Source organism: Ruditapes philippinarum, unplaced genomic scaffold, assembly GCF_026571515.1.
Source record: "Ruditapes philippinarum isolate M1 unplaced genomic scaffold, ASM2657151v2 ctg7950_1_1_1_1, whole genome shotgun sequence".
In the NCBI taxonomy this organism is placed as follows: Eukaryota; Metazoa; Mollusca; class Bivalvia; order Venerida; family Veneridae; genus Ruditapes; species Ruditapes philippinarum.
In genome coordinates, this window is record NW_026867187.1 from 32,788 (window position 1) to 48,433 (window position 15,646).

The 15,646-nt window shown below is 32.2% G+C and overlaps 1 protein-coding gene across 1 annotated transcript; it reads left to right on the plus strand.

Moving 5' to 3' along the window:
• Positions 1 to 2,247: 2,247 nt before the first annotated feature.
• LOC132735203 (GDP-D-glycero-alpha-D-manno-heptose dehydrogenase-like) lies at positions 2,248 to 3,177 on the plus strand. The gene has a single exon (XM_060722141.1). The coding sequence runs from the start codon at positions 2,248 to 2,250 to the stop codon at positions 3,175 to 3,177; it is 930 nt and encodes a 309-aa protein (XP_060578124.1).
• Positions 3,178 to 15,646: the final 12,469 nt, after the last annotated feature.

Below are 15,646 nucleotides of genomic sequence, written 5' to 3' on the forward strand. Positions count from 1 at the left end.
TGTTTTGTTTAAAAGTCACAAACAGAAAGGCCATAAATAATTCAATAAAATTGTAACTCGACTAAGCCCATGATAGTAAACTAGACAGTTGTTATTACAGTTTTAGAAAGTTTCATGCATTTCTTTGTGCTCTAGTATCACGTTTTATGTAATATTGAAATATAATTAAATTGAGATTACTTTTTCATCTCAAAGTCAAATTTTGAATTTCAAACGTTTTGCTAAGTAATGGCAATTTTTGTTTCTATATACATGTCTATAAGGGAAAAACACTTGTCCGGAGTAAAATCTCTAAACAATCAATGATATCTCATTGAAACCTTTTAGAGTTGAACAATCAGTTGTGATATTATATGCACAATTCAAATATATGATAAGGTAAGTTTGAATATAGAAATCAACTCAAGTTTCAATTCAAAATGTATTGTTTTATCAATAAAAACTCAACTTTAAAGTCTTCAATATACACTTAATATTTAATGATGTTATAAATTGTTTTTGTTATTTGTTGATATGTTCCTCTGTTTTGTTTTTGTTTGGTTGGTTGGTTTATCATAATGTCTTTGTTCCTTGATTGATTTGTTTAGCAACTTACTTTGCCTAATGCATTAGAGTTTTAGCCACAGTTTAACATTGCGTGTTTGTAAGAGGAGAATAAATGGGTTTGAAAAACTAGAGTCTATGCATGTCTTAGCTTCTCAAACTTTGAGATGGATTTGATCCCTGGTGTTTCTTTATGTTTGTAACACCCAAGGTTAGCCAAAAGCTTCTTTCCTATTTCGGCGCTATATGACCTAAACTGTGTTAAAACCTTACCAAAGAAACCAATGGACACGCATCAGATTATCCAACAAAGAAACTGTCTAAGCAGTTTATCAATGATCATCCTGTTCAAACCATCGCTATTTCATGAAACGTTATGATAAAGTCCCGTCTTTTCTGTACTGAACAAATTACTATAGTGATAGAGCATTACATATTAAGCATACTTGAGGTTCTGTTACAACTTTAAAGTCATAGAACTAAAATGTTTAAATTTGTCTTTTACTGACGGTTAAAAAATTGTGAGGCATTTATTCACGGCTAATTATCAAAGTTCTGATACTGAAAAAAATGTTTATATAATTGTTGGTCAAGCACTCACGGGTTCCGTTGTGTATCAGTTCACTTTCAGTAACTTTTAATAACCCTTTCACCAAGACCTTCCATTTGGGCTTGACCTAAATTGTTATACCTTTTACAAAAACATAGCTCAAATTTAAAAAAAATTTAAATTTTTGACTTTTTCAAAATCGTTTTCATTAAATTTGATAATGTGTTTTCACTGAAAATTCATCGTGTTATTAAAAATAACAAGATTGTCCCTTTTAAAGCACATATATTTTAAAAAACAAAATTTGAAATAACATTATTAGATGATCATTTCGTACGACAAAAATAAATGTGCGTTTACGACCAGCATGAGTTCCAGAACAAAAAAGCCGCGCAAGACCTAAATAGGTTATTTATACTTTTCACTTACAAAACCCCTTAAAGTAAAAAATTGATTATTCGAAAACATCATTGATATTTTATAATGTGCGGAAATGCTCAGGTGTTGATCATGCTTGTCACAAACCGCACATTTTTTTATTGAAAACAGATACATATTATATTTTCTGTACTTTAATCATTGTATACCTGACTAAAATTAGACATATGATACAATGTAAAGAATTTTAAAGTAAAATTGTAAGTTATTGAAACGAAAATGATCTTATGAATAATGTCATAAACGTGTTTTCAAAAATATTGCATCGTTTTCCAACATTCATATTATTTAATAATTGGATTACCTTCCAAAAACGCTTTGCATATATTTAAACAGTTTAGGTAAATAAGTGAATTCATTCATTATTTAAATTTGATAAAAAAAACTCTCATTGTAATTAAACCACAAATATAGACATGAACCTGAATTGAATGTAGTGCATTTTGAATGATTTTACACTAAATTATTGCGTTTTGATATGCCATAACAAAACATCGCTATTGATTACATGGCCATTGTTCATAGTTATATAAGGATGTATGTTATAGCTTGTCGCTTTACTTGAAAATAAGGAATCAGTAGCATACCTAGCTAACACTACATGAGTTCGATATATTCCATCTCTTAGTGGAGGTTTGAAATATTCAAATATACATCTTTTGGTAATTTATCTAAGTAGACAAAGAAATTTAAACATTAACACATCAAAATTGGTAATGAAGGTACTTGTCACAGGAGGTGCTGGATACATTGGTTCAGTTTTAGTGCCAATGCTTTTACACGAAGGACACGAGGTTACAGTATATGACAAACTGAACTGGGGAATACACTCATTACTGCATGTTGTTCACATGTCTAATCTAAGAATTATACAGGGTGACGTGACAAATCGAGATCATATTGCTGAAGTTGTTTTAGGTAAAGACGCCATTATCCATCTCGCTGCAGTAGTTGGCTTTCCTGCTTGTGATTCAGATCCCGATGCTGCCTTGTCAACAAACATTTTGGGAACACAAAACGTAGTTGATAGCATGACGAAAACACAAATTATGATATTTGCAAGTACAGGATCTTGCTACGGGTATGTAGAAGGTGTCTGTACTGAGAATACAACACTACAACCTCTTTCGTTGTATGGAAAAAGTAAAGTTCGTGGAGAAGAAATAGTTCGGTCTGTTGGTGGCATATGTCTAAGATTCGCAACGTTATTTGGACTGTCCTCTAGGATGAGACTTGATCTTTTAGTAAACAATTTAACATTTACAGCTGTAATGGAAAATCATATCCAATTGTTTGAGGGTCATTTCAGAAGGACATTCCTGCATGTTCGAGATGCTGCACGTGCAATTATATTTGCTTTGGATAATGCAATAGTAATGTCGGGTCAAACATTTAATATTGGAGATGATCAATTAAACATGACAAAGTTAGAACTTGTACACATTATACAGGAGTTGCATGACTGCACTATAAGCACAATAAGTGATAAAACCGATAATGACAAAAGGGATTATGAGGTGTCTTATAAGAAAATACATAAATTAGGTTTCCATCATAAAATTGAAGTTAAGGAAGGAATTCAAGAAATGCTTAAAGTGTTTCCTTTTCTATCATTAAAAGACAGCATCAAATATTCGAATATATAACGCTGTATATTAATGAAAATATGATAGAAGCATTTAAATATAAGAACCTTTTCGTTAAATATATATATAATTTATCCTATGACTTTTCACAATTTTGTTGATTTTCTATTTATGTTCGGATGTTCCAAAGGCGGAGTTCCACATGTAATTAGGAAATGTACTTTATATTTCGGCATTAAATGGTTGCTAACTTTTAAGCTTATAAAGCTCATTTTTGATCGTCTGGAAACCAAAATTAGAACGGGAGTCGATATAAATCCTACTTTATTATGCAAGTACACATATTTCTTATTTTTATGAAAATGATTAAATGGAGCTTTAAATAAAATGAAAAGAGCACTGAAACCAAATTTTGTCATAGAAACCTTCAGAAGACAAACTTTAACGTTTCGAAATCTTACTTAATGCGCATTTTGTATTTCTGAAAAGAAACAATTGCCAAATATTTGTACGAATATTAGAATAAAGGAATCTATAAAAAATTTCATATTTGCGATTGTTGTTTTGTTTTGTTTTAAATTTAGTTCATGCTTGCATGTAACAAAGTATTATATCATCTATACTGACTACACTAGCAGCTTTTTTTCAGGCAACATGTAAGTACTGCTTCAAAATCCAGGGTCACTTGTTACTGTGTCGTCATAAATCTTTAAATGGTAAAAGCCGTGTAAATCATGTTACAAAGAAATATAAGAAGCTGATTTATAATAGCGCATACTTAATAAGATGTAATTGGAAAACAGACTACTTTTATCCAGGTGCGAGCAAAAATAATGACGTTTTCTTCCAGAGATTCGAACCTTGAACTACAACCATGTACGGCCAGCATCACCCCTTTTTACAACAGGGATATTTGAGTAGAATGCACATTTTCCGGCGAGACCACTTTCTCGGTCTTGTGAACCATTTTTTTTGTTTTCGTTTAGCGGTAGTTTTATCGGGACTTTACACCCATGTAGTTGCTAGTGCTTAATCCCAATCACCAAAATGACCAAAACTCAATTGACTTTCATTTTTAATAGATGAGAAGTAGTTTTTCTTCAAATTTAATTCAAATTTATTTTTTAAGTATTTTTGTCGCACAGTTATCGTGTCAATATTGACATAATATCAATTGTAAGTGTATTTCTCCTTATTAGTGTGTGTGAAAACCCGTGTTTACCAAATGTAAACAAATGCCGCCATCTTGAAACAAAAATATGTTTTTGTTTATTACTCTCTTTGTTGGAAATGACCTGAAACAAAAGTTATAGCGATCTTGCAACTCGAAGCGGTACAGACTTTTTATAAAGTTGCGTGGTTATGATGCAGTTCATATTGCTTTATCCATCGTTTTTGCCGTCAAATACTTTATATACTTATTTCAGTTTTTACCATAAACTTCAAAATATAAATTGGCATGACTTACTTAAATTTCATTAAAAAAATGTTTATTTTCCAAGAAAATAATGATTTGTACAAAATGATACGACGCAGTTGAAAATTAAAAATGAAACGATGATACGATGCAGTTGTATTTTTATTGTAGGCTGTATATTGGTTCAGCTATTAAATTATGCGCTAAGTAAGCTAGTAACGTCCAACAACATTTCTTGTTTGCGAAATTTTGATCATTATAAATGCGCACAAGTTAACTTGTGTATAACTTAAGCCAATAGCAGAGGTCACTCTGAAAATATCATAAATATTATATTAAGGCTTCACTTTTAGTCGCATTTAAGCACCTGTCATAAGCATTACAAATTCCGAAAACAGAGTATAAAATGCAAAATGCATTGAAACACGTGATCGCACACTCATTTAACAACGTGTTCTAGTGTTGCCTGAGCATGCTTGTAGATATGTTCTCGTGATTTCAAAAATGGGGGTGGTTACCTTTTTCATTTGTTGTTTTGTGATTTAAATTTTCAATATTCCAGGGTAACCTCTCCATCCTGGGCGACTTTTATTTTAAAAAAAGAAAGAATTGCAAATGTTGAAGAAAAAAAGTCTCAGGGATTTAGGGATTCTTGCTTTCTCTATTTCATGCTATCGAAAGAGAGGTATGCACAAATATCATGCCTACCTTTGCTACTTTGAACACCAATCTCCAACAATTGACATGACGCCGCCTGCAGGGGTCTCACAGATAAGCCAATCGGCAATCGTTATCAGGTTCACGCTAAGATGTCTTCGAAGTCCGCCAGTTTCCTTAGACAAACTATTTGTATAAGACAATGGTGCCGCAATATTTATATTGAAATTGTTTTGATTTTTTTTTTGTCAATTTAAAGCTATTAAATCGGGTTATTTATATTATCATATATCCTGACATATTGACAGTTGAGTCAGTTAGTTATTTTTACAAAGTATCAGTAACTTCCCTTATATGAAGATAATAAGTTATATAGCAGGTACGAAAGTTACCACTGACTATACCACAATGCATTAAAAAAGGCAAAAGTTTAAATGAATACTCTATTCCTCCCATTTATTTAAATACTAGTATATGTCTAATCACGTTATATATTATAAGGTCCCAGAATGTCCAGTGTGTTTGTTCGTTTATAAAATCGCTAGGGGGCGTGAGGGCTGTTGCACTTATTCATTATCCCTCATGTACAGACTCAATCAAACCGAGTCTGCAATTCTTATGTCATTTTGTTGTGATTAATGCTTCCGAGGGATCACTTTGTATCAAGATTTTTATACTTTACAACAGCAGGATCAAGTGCCATGTGACAGCTGTAAAAAGTTGCCCCGTACTTCACTTCAGTTTTGTTATATTTTTCCGTTTCTTCGGGATCATTGATGCCAGCACTATTAAGTGTTGAGAATTGAGTACCGCTCAAGCCGGTGCTAGGGGGCGTGAGGGCTGTTGCACTTATTCATTATCCCTCATGTGCAGACTCAATCAAACCGAGTCTGCAAATTGTTATGTAATTTTGTTGTGATTAATGCTTCCGAGGGATTACTTTGTATCAAGATTTTAGATCATTAAAATGCTGCAGTAGAGAAAAAGGAATTGCAAATATAATGAGAGAATATTTCAATAAGTAAGGTTATTTATCTGTAAATTATGCCTCATTGTCAAAGTTGGTTGTGTCCTAAAAATCACTTGACTTACAAAAATCTAAATACAAAAAACAAATAAGAATACTTGTATGTGAAACAATTATGTCCACAGCTTCAATATTTGGTTTGTTTGGGGTTTTCCTGGGCTCCTTGCCACTGGTTATTGTTGCTTGGTTGTGTGTTGGTGCGTTCATTGAACGCCGCCATTCATTGTTGATCTCATTCATCATATTTCATATCGTAGTATTGCATTGTAGACCTCTACCTGTAAGGTCAAAAGTGTATGTTTGTTTGTTTAAAAGTCTGATAAGTAAAAGCACCTTCAAAGGTCACAAAGAACCAGTCGGACTCTTTTTCAATGTGCTAATTAAACATTTTACCTGTGACATTTACTTTAACTTATTACCTATATGTAAGCCATATCGCTTAAATTTAGGCCATAACAATAAAATTGTTCAAGATTTTGACTTCTTTTTGTAAGCAACAGATATATACATTTTGCATTTTACATTGTGTGAAAACTACGAACGTGTACCAACTGTAACTCATGAACATTGCGATTATGCTTATATTCTCAAATGAGTCGTATGGTCAGGGCTGGGAATCAGAACTACCTCGAATCTTACAAAATGTAAACAAGCGCCGCCATCTTGGAACAAAAAGGTATGTTTTTGTTTATAACACTTTATGTTGAGAAAATTGACTGAAAACCAGATATTTGTATTAACACGCTACACCTTTTTCCGCTTTGTTCCGTATATGTTGCTTGCACAAGAATTTTGTAAAACAAAAGTTTTAGCGAACTTGCAACTCGAAGCGGGCCAGAAGTTTTATGAAGTGTTGTGGATAGGACGCAGTTCATATTGCTTTATCCATCGTTTTTGTTTCTTTCAAATGAATTATATTCTTGTTTTATAGGCAACCATAAACTTAAACATGTAATTATGCACCATTTACTAAAATATCATTAAAAAGAGATGTTTGTTTTTAACGAAATGATACGACGCAATTGAAAATAAAATATGATACGGCGCTGCTGTATTTTCTGTCAGTCTTTCAAAGGGGATACTTTTGGCAATATATGTCTTCTTAACCGAATTGATAAAAACAGATCGTTCACAGTTTATAGCATTGTTTTGTTGCTTTTGAATACCAAACATTTGATTTGAAACATCACATTGCGGAAGCTATTTTTCAGATTAATATTGACCTGTTACTTTATTTATCATAATATCTTAAATAATTTATCTTTTTTTTTCTATTTGTTCATTATTATACCTATATTCTTTGGCAAAGAAATAGAAGTCTATGAAATCGAAATTCAATTTTGCTAGCTACGCTCATAGTACACGCTAAGGGTAATGAAAGTTTTTTGTGGTTTTATTTCAAACTTGCACTCTACACTCTAGCTTAAAGACTAAGACCTCAAGTGCGCCATTGTGCCTTATTTCACGCAAAATGTGGAACCTACAGAAAACCAACCACATTTTGTAGCTGACTTGATAGTTTATTCCACGCGAAAGAATTAAAAGTCCCTGGTGGTTTTCGAATTCATAGCAGTTCAGTGCAATTGAATTGAAGTTAGTTAGTAATTGCTCGGTCTCGGTCGGACACATCTGTCTGAATTGTTCTTTTAACAAATAAGTAGTTGTTTTTTATATAAAGATAGCAGAGAAAAATTATCAATGAAAACAGGGGGTTAATCCGCTTTCTTGTCATATTCTATAAAAATGTTTTATGTATCGCCAATTCATTATCATGGAACACTTAATGCAATAATCTGACCTAAATCGAGACAATGTCGCACGTCGCGCGTATACTTGTGGCAAATTTATCGGTGCAAAGCGTAAAATGCCTTTGCAAAAGGAACACCTACTACACAAGATAATTTGTGTTGTAGTTTTTATCATTAATGACTCGAGTTTGAAATTTTAAAGTTTATTATAGAGACAAATAATACTGTATTGCAAATTTCTTATTAATTTACAGAAAATATATTACGTCTGTTCTCATCAAAGAAATGCAATACGACAAAATCAACTTAGAATGACTGAAAGAAACGCACACCTTACTTGGAAAATTATCGTACCTCAACCATTTATAACATATTTTTTAAGTGCGAAAGGAATAATACTTTATTTCAATAGATGTGTTATTACATTTTCATTATGTGGAATTAATATACAGCCTACAATTAAAATACAACTGGGTCTTATCATATTTTATTTTCAACTGCGTCGTATCATTTCGTACAAACATTATTTTCTTTGAAAATAAACATCTCTTTTAATGATTTTTAGTAAATGATGCCAAATTATATTTTAAAGTTCATGGTAAACTCTGAAACAAGTATACAACTGATTTGAAGGAAAATTTGGAAGAAGCAATATGAACTGCGTCGTATCCATACAATTCATAAAATCCCGCTTTGAGTTGCATGTTCGCTATAACTTTTGCTTTACAAAATAGTTGTGCAAGCAATAAATACCAAATGAAGCGAAATATAGTGAAGCGTGTTAATACATATATCTGGTTTACAGTCATTTCTAAAAAAAAGAGTTATAAACAAAAGCATACCTTCTTCGTTCCAAGATGACGGCGTTTGTTTATATTTTGTAGGATACGACGCAGTTCTGATTCCCAGACACACAAAAGGGGATTAAGAAAAATTAGTAACTACATACCGACAGCATAGCCAATACAAAATAAATACATTTAAAGACATAAAAAGTGATGAAAGTTCGCAGCGCGTTAGATTGTCAAACGCTAAAACACAGAACAGGTATAAAGGCGAAAACGTTTAAAGATGACAATGTTTTTGCATTTTGTGAACGTCGCCTTGCATTGTGGATCTTTGCTCTAATTGTATAACATGGACATGCTTATTTCCGAACTCAAATGCTGACAGTAATTCACACTTAACTACATTTTTTAAAGAAAATTTAAGTCAAATATTTATGACTGGACTTGTTAACGCTTGTGTTACGTTCAGAGCTGCATTACTGGTACTGGTACTGGTACTGCAGTACGTACTGCAGCGATTTTGCAAGTACTTGTACTGATACTGAATTACTCTTACAAAATTTTGCTACTTCTGGTACTGGTACTGCATTACTGTCTTAAAAAGTGGTACTGCTACTGCATTACTATGCAGTACTTTTGATTTTGAAAAAATAGCATCAATTTTTCCCATTAAATAAAGCTGTAAATTACATTTTATTTTTGTGAAAAAAGTAAGTTATCAAATCTATAGATAATTTGCTGCAATATTTATTCAAATGTTAACATAGTAGTCATCATAAAAAAGCACCATAGACTTTAAATAATAATTAAATTGAGATAAACAGACTTAATAACTCTTTACCCTAAAATATCCTTCCTAAAATCTTTTATTACTTTGTATTTACAAATGTACTAGTAAAAGAGCAAAATAATCACTAATGAAATTGCTTCTATTCTAAATAATCCTATTTCAAGTGATATTGTTAGCACCATAAAAAGTTGTTATTTACTTTGGTATAAATTGAACAGAGATGTGAAGGTGTGAAAGGCAACAAAAGACTGTTGTGTTTTAAATGAAAGATGTTGCATTGTATTACAGTTGACTGGTTACTAAACAATAAGATATGACATAAATATATGTTGTAAATATTGTTTGTAAAAAGTATGTTAAGGTTTACGGACCCTGAAACCCACATTTAGAAATGGTTACATACTTGATGATTTCTTGTTAAGCATCCATTTAGACACCCAAATATGAAATTTTATTTAAATCTACTGTTCAAAACATGAGATATGTACATTTGATGTCGGCTATCCCACTTTTCCGAGAAGAACCCCAAAGAGCAAATACCTAGATGCTATAAATCTTGTGTAATTTTTCCAAATTGAGGAATATATTTGAGAAATGTACCTTGTTGTGTTCATATGACCTTAGTTTATATCATGCATTACTTACTGATAACAATTGATCACAAAGAAAAAGAAATGAAATGTATTTTGTGAAAATTTGACCCTGCGGACTCTGGCTTTTTTCCATGTCATGTCCAAATACACATTGTTTGGCCAAATGTTTAATGCTTTCAATATCGTTTCACAATATAAAACCCAAATACAAAGTTTTTATCAGATATAAAGGGGAAAATATTAAAAAAGGAAAAACTTTTACCGTCTAGTTAGTTCAAACCACTACATTTTATGAGTTTGGTATCAAATGTCAAGGGAGACAATTTGCGGTCAAATTTCATTATTTATACTATCTTTGTTTCAAACTATTAAATAATGCTTCAGTTTCTGCTTAGAAACAATACAATACTTGCAATGCAATAAAAATACTTATATCAATAGCAAAGGTACCTTCTGTCAACAATAAAATCGTGTGTTTTCTTCAAAATCTTGTATACATACATGTGGTCGAGAGCTAGAAAATCAAATAGTGACCAAGAACTATTTATCCACACCAAGAACTAAAATGTTCACAAAGATAATACTTACAAAGAAAAATATCCTACTATTTATCATATGTTATGTTTTTTGATGTGTGCTGCAGATACCAAAAAGGAAAAATGTATTATTGTAACATTTTGGTTTTGATTCTGTGACTAAAGTTAAAACTGTAAGTAATCCTAAATTTCAATGAAAACATGTCTATATGGCTTGAGTGAAAATACTTGAAATATACTGCTTTCCTGCAATAGAAAATTGCTGAAACATATCTTCAATACAATATAAAATATGACATGTGGAGATCCAACAGTATATATGAGCCGTGTAATGACAAAACCAACATAATGCGTTTGCGACCAGCATGGATCCAGACCAGCCTGCGCATCCGCGCAGTCTGATCAGGACCCATGCTGTTCGCTTACCAACTCTATTACAAGAAGAGAAACTGATAGCGAACATCATGGATCGTGTAGTCTCCACATCATGGATCTGTAGTCTCCAAGTCTAATACAACAAATGTTGGCATCGAGTTTTGAAGTTTCAGGGCCTTAAAATCACAACGTGGTACAGCGTTCGGTATTGTTTCCACATCAACATCATTCTGAAGACCAATTTCTGAAGTACATTGTATTAGAATAATGTGTGTCCAATCATAAATTATAAGACAATGTAAACATTTGAACTGTTAGAGTACCAAAGGTCTCTTAACCATATTCAGCACAGTTGAGTGAGCAAACATTACATCCTTATTATAAAAACAATACTTTCTGTCCATCTATATCTATTGATCAGTACTATGACCAGACCAGAGGTAGAACTTACAACTTTCTTAGGATTTGAAACTCTACTATAAGTACCCAGTGCACTAAGCTGTTGACGTAGCACTTTTTTTTACTTTTTAACATTACAAGATAAAAGGCTAACCAGACTGATATGTGGCACCTTCTAGCACTTCAGTTGCTCCTTTACATATACACCTCTCTTGTTTCAATGTGAGTCTGCGACGCTTGGACGAAGGAAGACTGGAGCGTTCCATTCGGCGCTTGCGTTCATTCATAAACTTCTTAGAGTACTTTTGTGAGTGGAACCCCGGAGAAAGACCTCCTTCTTCATAAGCCTAACATAGAAAAAATTGTGTAAGCTTCGATAGTTAGATACATTTACCAATCAAGACAATTTGACAAATCTGGTCTAGATTTAGTTGCCATAGTGAACTAAGTTGTTGTAGTAACATGGGTCACCATTGCTCTTCAATGTAATCATTCATAACACTTGAATGATGCCCAAAAGCTTATTATATTAGTATGATAAAAGTTTCCATTCGCCTTTTTAATAATGTAAAAATGTAAGGACTATTATGTAAGTAGCATATAATGCATACATTAATATTCACTTGAAAAAGCAACATAACTCTGCAACATTGTTGTGTTCTAACAACATGAACTGTGAACTGTAAACATAAATCAACATGAACTGTGAACTGTAAACATCAAACGAATAAAAAAACGTGAGAAACAAATATTCCTAGCATAACATTTCTGATAACTTCATTTCCTGAACTGAAAAAGGAATACCATTTTTAACCCTTAGAGCTACAGCAAGTGATTTAGATTTAAATTTTCCATCTAAGTATTTTGCAGGCTTTATAAATTGAAATAAACCATCTAAAAGAATAAATACTGCTATTTTACATCTGTTTTGCTTGTATTTAAAACAAATAAGAAACAAATCACTAACTGCAGCTTAAACCACTTCTGATTTTGTGCTGGATATCAAAATGATACAAACATTCCCATGAAAATAGTTTTAAATTAAATTTGTAAAGTCATCTTGATGAATTTTAGAAAGGTAAATTTTGTGTAAAGGTATTTCATATCAAAATGAGATCAAGCCATAAATAAAACAAAATCAAACTAATCACATGCCACAAGTCAAGTGTAAAACTTCCTGTTTAGTACCTTGCAAATATAAGTTCTTCCTTCATTGATGCCTCTTGTAGCCACAAAACTTTGGAAAACAGAAGCTATTGTCCCCAAACTGATGGTGTATGATTGTCCTCAGATTTTGTTCTAGATCTTCTTTGTTTCCTTGGTTTTTAGCAAAGGCGTATTTGAGACACTTCTGGATGTGGTTAATTACAACTTTACTGAGACGAACTTTCTTGGAGGCTTGCAACTGAAACAGCTGTTTACCAACATTCTTCACAACATGGTTCCTATCAAATCTCTTTTTCATATTAATATTTTGATTAGATTTTAACCGAGCTATAAGTGTATTGTCTCCATCACCTTCAATATACTCTAGTGGTGTTCCTCCTTTGGACAATTCCAATATACCTTGTTCCCCGCTCGCACTCTCCATCGATCTTGCACTTCCTGTATGGTTTTGGACACATCGGTGAAGACGTACTTGTTGACCTGGTTTGTTTTTTTCCACCATTTACATGTTCCACAGGTTCGAGTTTCACAATAGCCTTAAATACATTTTTACCATACTTCGCCTTACTCATAAAAAAGGTAAAATTAAAATAATACAGAAAATTGTTTGAAAGATCATTTCAATTGACACTATTTTACAAAGCAGCTGGACTGCATGTTTTAAACTACATTTACATGTAAACATACATAAAGTGTAAACATACATAAAGGCTAAAGCATGTTCAACTAATTACAAAGTGATCATTATGTAAAGCTAAACTTTAATCAAACTGAGTCTGCAAATTTCATGTAATTTGATTAATGATTAATCCTTCCGAGGGATCACACTTTTTCCAGATTTTTTATAAGGCTGTTTACTAGGGATGGCAATAACCGAATAAATTGCTAACTTCATAACCCTTCAATCGTCCTACTTGTTAACAGATCACAAACTAAAACACCGCTATTATTTTTGTGTAAAATTTACTCTGAAACATTAATTTACAAATTCATTTTTTTCTATTTACATGTAAGACTATCAAAGCCTCGTTTTTGCCAGGCTGTATCAACTGCACAAGACATGCCAGAGCGGGTTTTACAAGGGAACCTTTTCAACAAACTCCTCTCACATGAAGTATTACCCAGCTTATGTCCATGGATAACAAATCTATGTTTTCTGTATTAAAAGAAAAAAAAGAAATGTCAATGTTTCAATATCTTAATTCATTTGTCAAATCATTTACAGTGTATGAAAATAACAATGTTCACATGTGTATTGTACATGCTGGTTTATATAATAATAAAGTGGCCCTAATGGTCATAGCTTTTTTTGACAGAATGAACATTGGTATAAAAAGAAACAGAACAGAAGTGTGACAAATAGCCCTTGCATTTACAGTGCAAATTAAGTTTAAGAAATTTTCAACTATGAAGTTTTTTAGATATTTTTTTCAAGCTTTGTGTACATTGCACTGAAATTCAACTGATGTTCTAGCAATGAATCTATGTTCATATGAGTCCTACCTTCTCTTAACAACTTTCTCCTGCGAAGATTGTGGACTCATTGTATCATCTGCCCAACTTATGTCTTTAGTGTCGCTTGGTATTATCAATTCCCTGAAAAGACAAACAGAAAAGAATGTAAACAACAGTCGAAACCAGACAAAAGACATATGTGTCATCAGTCATGTTTATATTTATAAATTTATACAGTCATGTACAAAGAAGATTTTGAGTGCTCCAGTAGTGTATAGTAAACTATATACAAAGAAAAACATAACATGTACCACTCAACATTTATTTTAGCCAGTAACGTATATATTTTTTAAACTTACTCTTTCATAGGAGATGCCTCTGGAAGAACAGAAACCCCAAGGTCCTTTATAAGAATGTTTTTTGACTTCTCTGCTTCCAAACACTCACACACAGCTATGTCCCTTTAGAAAGAAAGAATTATAAGATACAAGAAAACAAGATATCAATGTTTTTATAGAAGTATAACTTTAACCAGGTATTCTGGAAAATTTCTGATGTGAAGTCCAAATGGGATTTTCAAATGTGAAACACTTCCATACATGTATGTGCATGCACTTCAGTTTTGTCGCCCATTTTCTAATATTCAACGAAATATCACGTTGAACCTATTTATATCATATATGTTTTATGTCAAATCACAAGAATAAGTTTGGTTCGTGCCAGATGTAACTAATATTTGTTCATTTTATTCTTCAAATAACTAATTATTTTAAGAAATGCATTTGAAATATACTTACTCCATTTCTCTCTGAAATGCTTCTTTGCCTGCAGCTTCCATTGACTCAGACGCCACTTTTTCAATGCTTGACCCTGCCCTCCTCTCTATTTTCTTCAGTTTACTATTACTGATAGTGGGTATATTCAAAGCTGCCAGCATGTTGTTGACTTTATTCGGGCCTCCCAATGTGACGATCATGGCTGAAAATACACAGAAACATCTAGTTTCTATTGAAACAATATTTTCATTTCAACCCAATTTAGTTTCTAGGCCAATGAATTTCATTCTTAGCAATTAGATGTTGCGTACGGTATATGCTTTTGGATGAATTAAAAGGCATAAAATACATGAACACTTACATAAAGCATTACATTTTGTAGCAGTATGCCTATGAAATTTCACAGCGGTCTTCTGTGCAACATTTCACTAATACATGTAATATGCATAAACAAGTGGCAAACATTCAATAAAAATTTGATGTTTTACATGGGTATGTTTGTACCATTTTGATATCCAGCACAAAATCAGAAGGGTTTAAGCTGCAGTTAGTGATTTGTTTCTTATTTGTTTTAAATACAAGCAAAACAGATGTAAAATAGCAGTATTTATTCGTTTAGATGGTTTATTTCAATTTATAAAGCCTGCAAAATACTTAGCCTGAAATTTAAATCTAAATCACTTGCTGTAGCTCTAAGGGTTAAACATGGTATTCCTTTTTTAATTCAGGAAATGAAGTTGTCAGAAATGTTATGCTAAGAATATTTGTTTCTCACGTTTTTTTATTCGTTTGATGTTTACA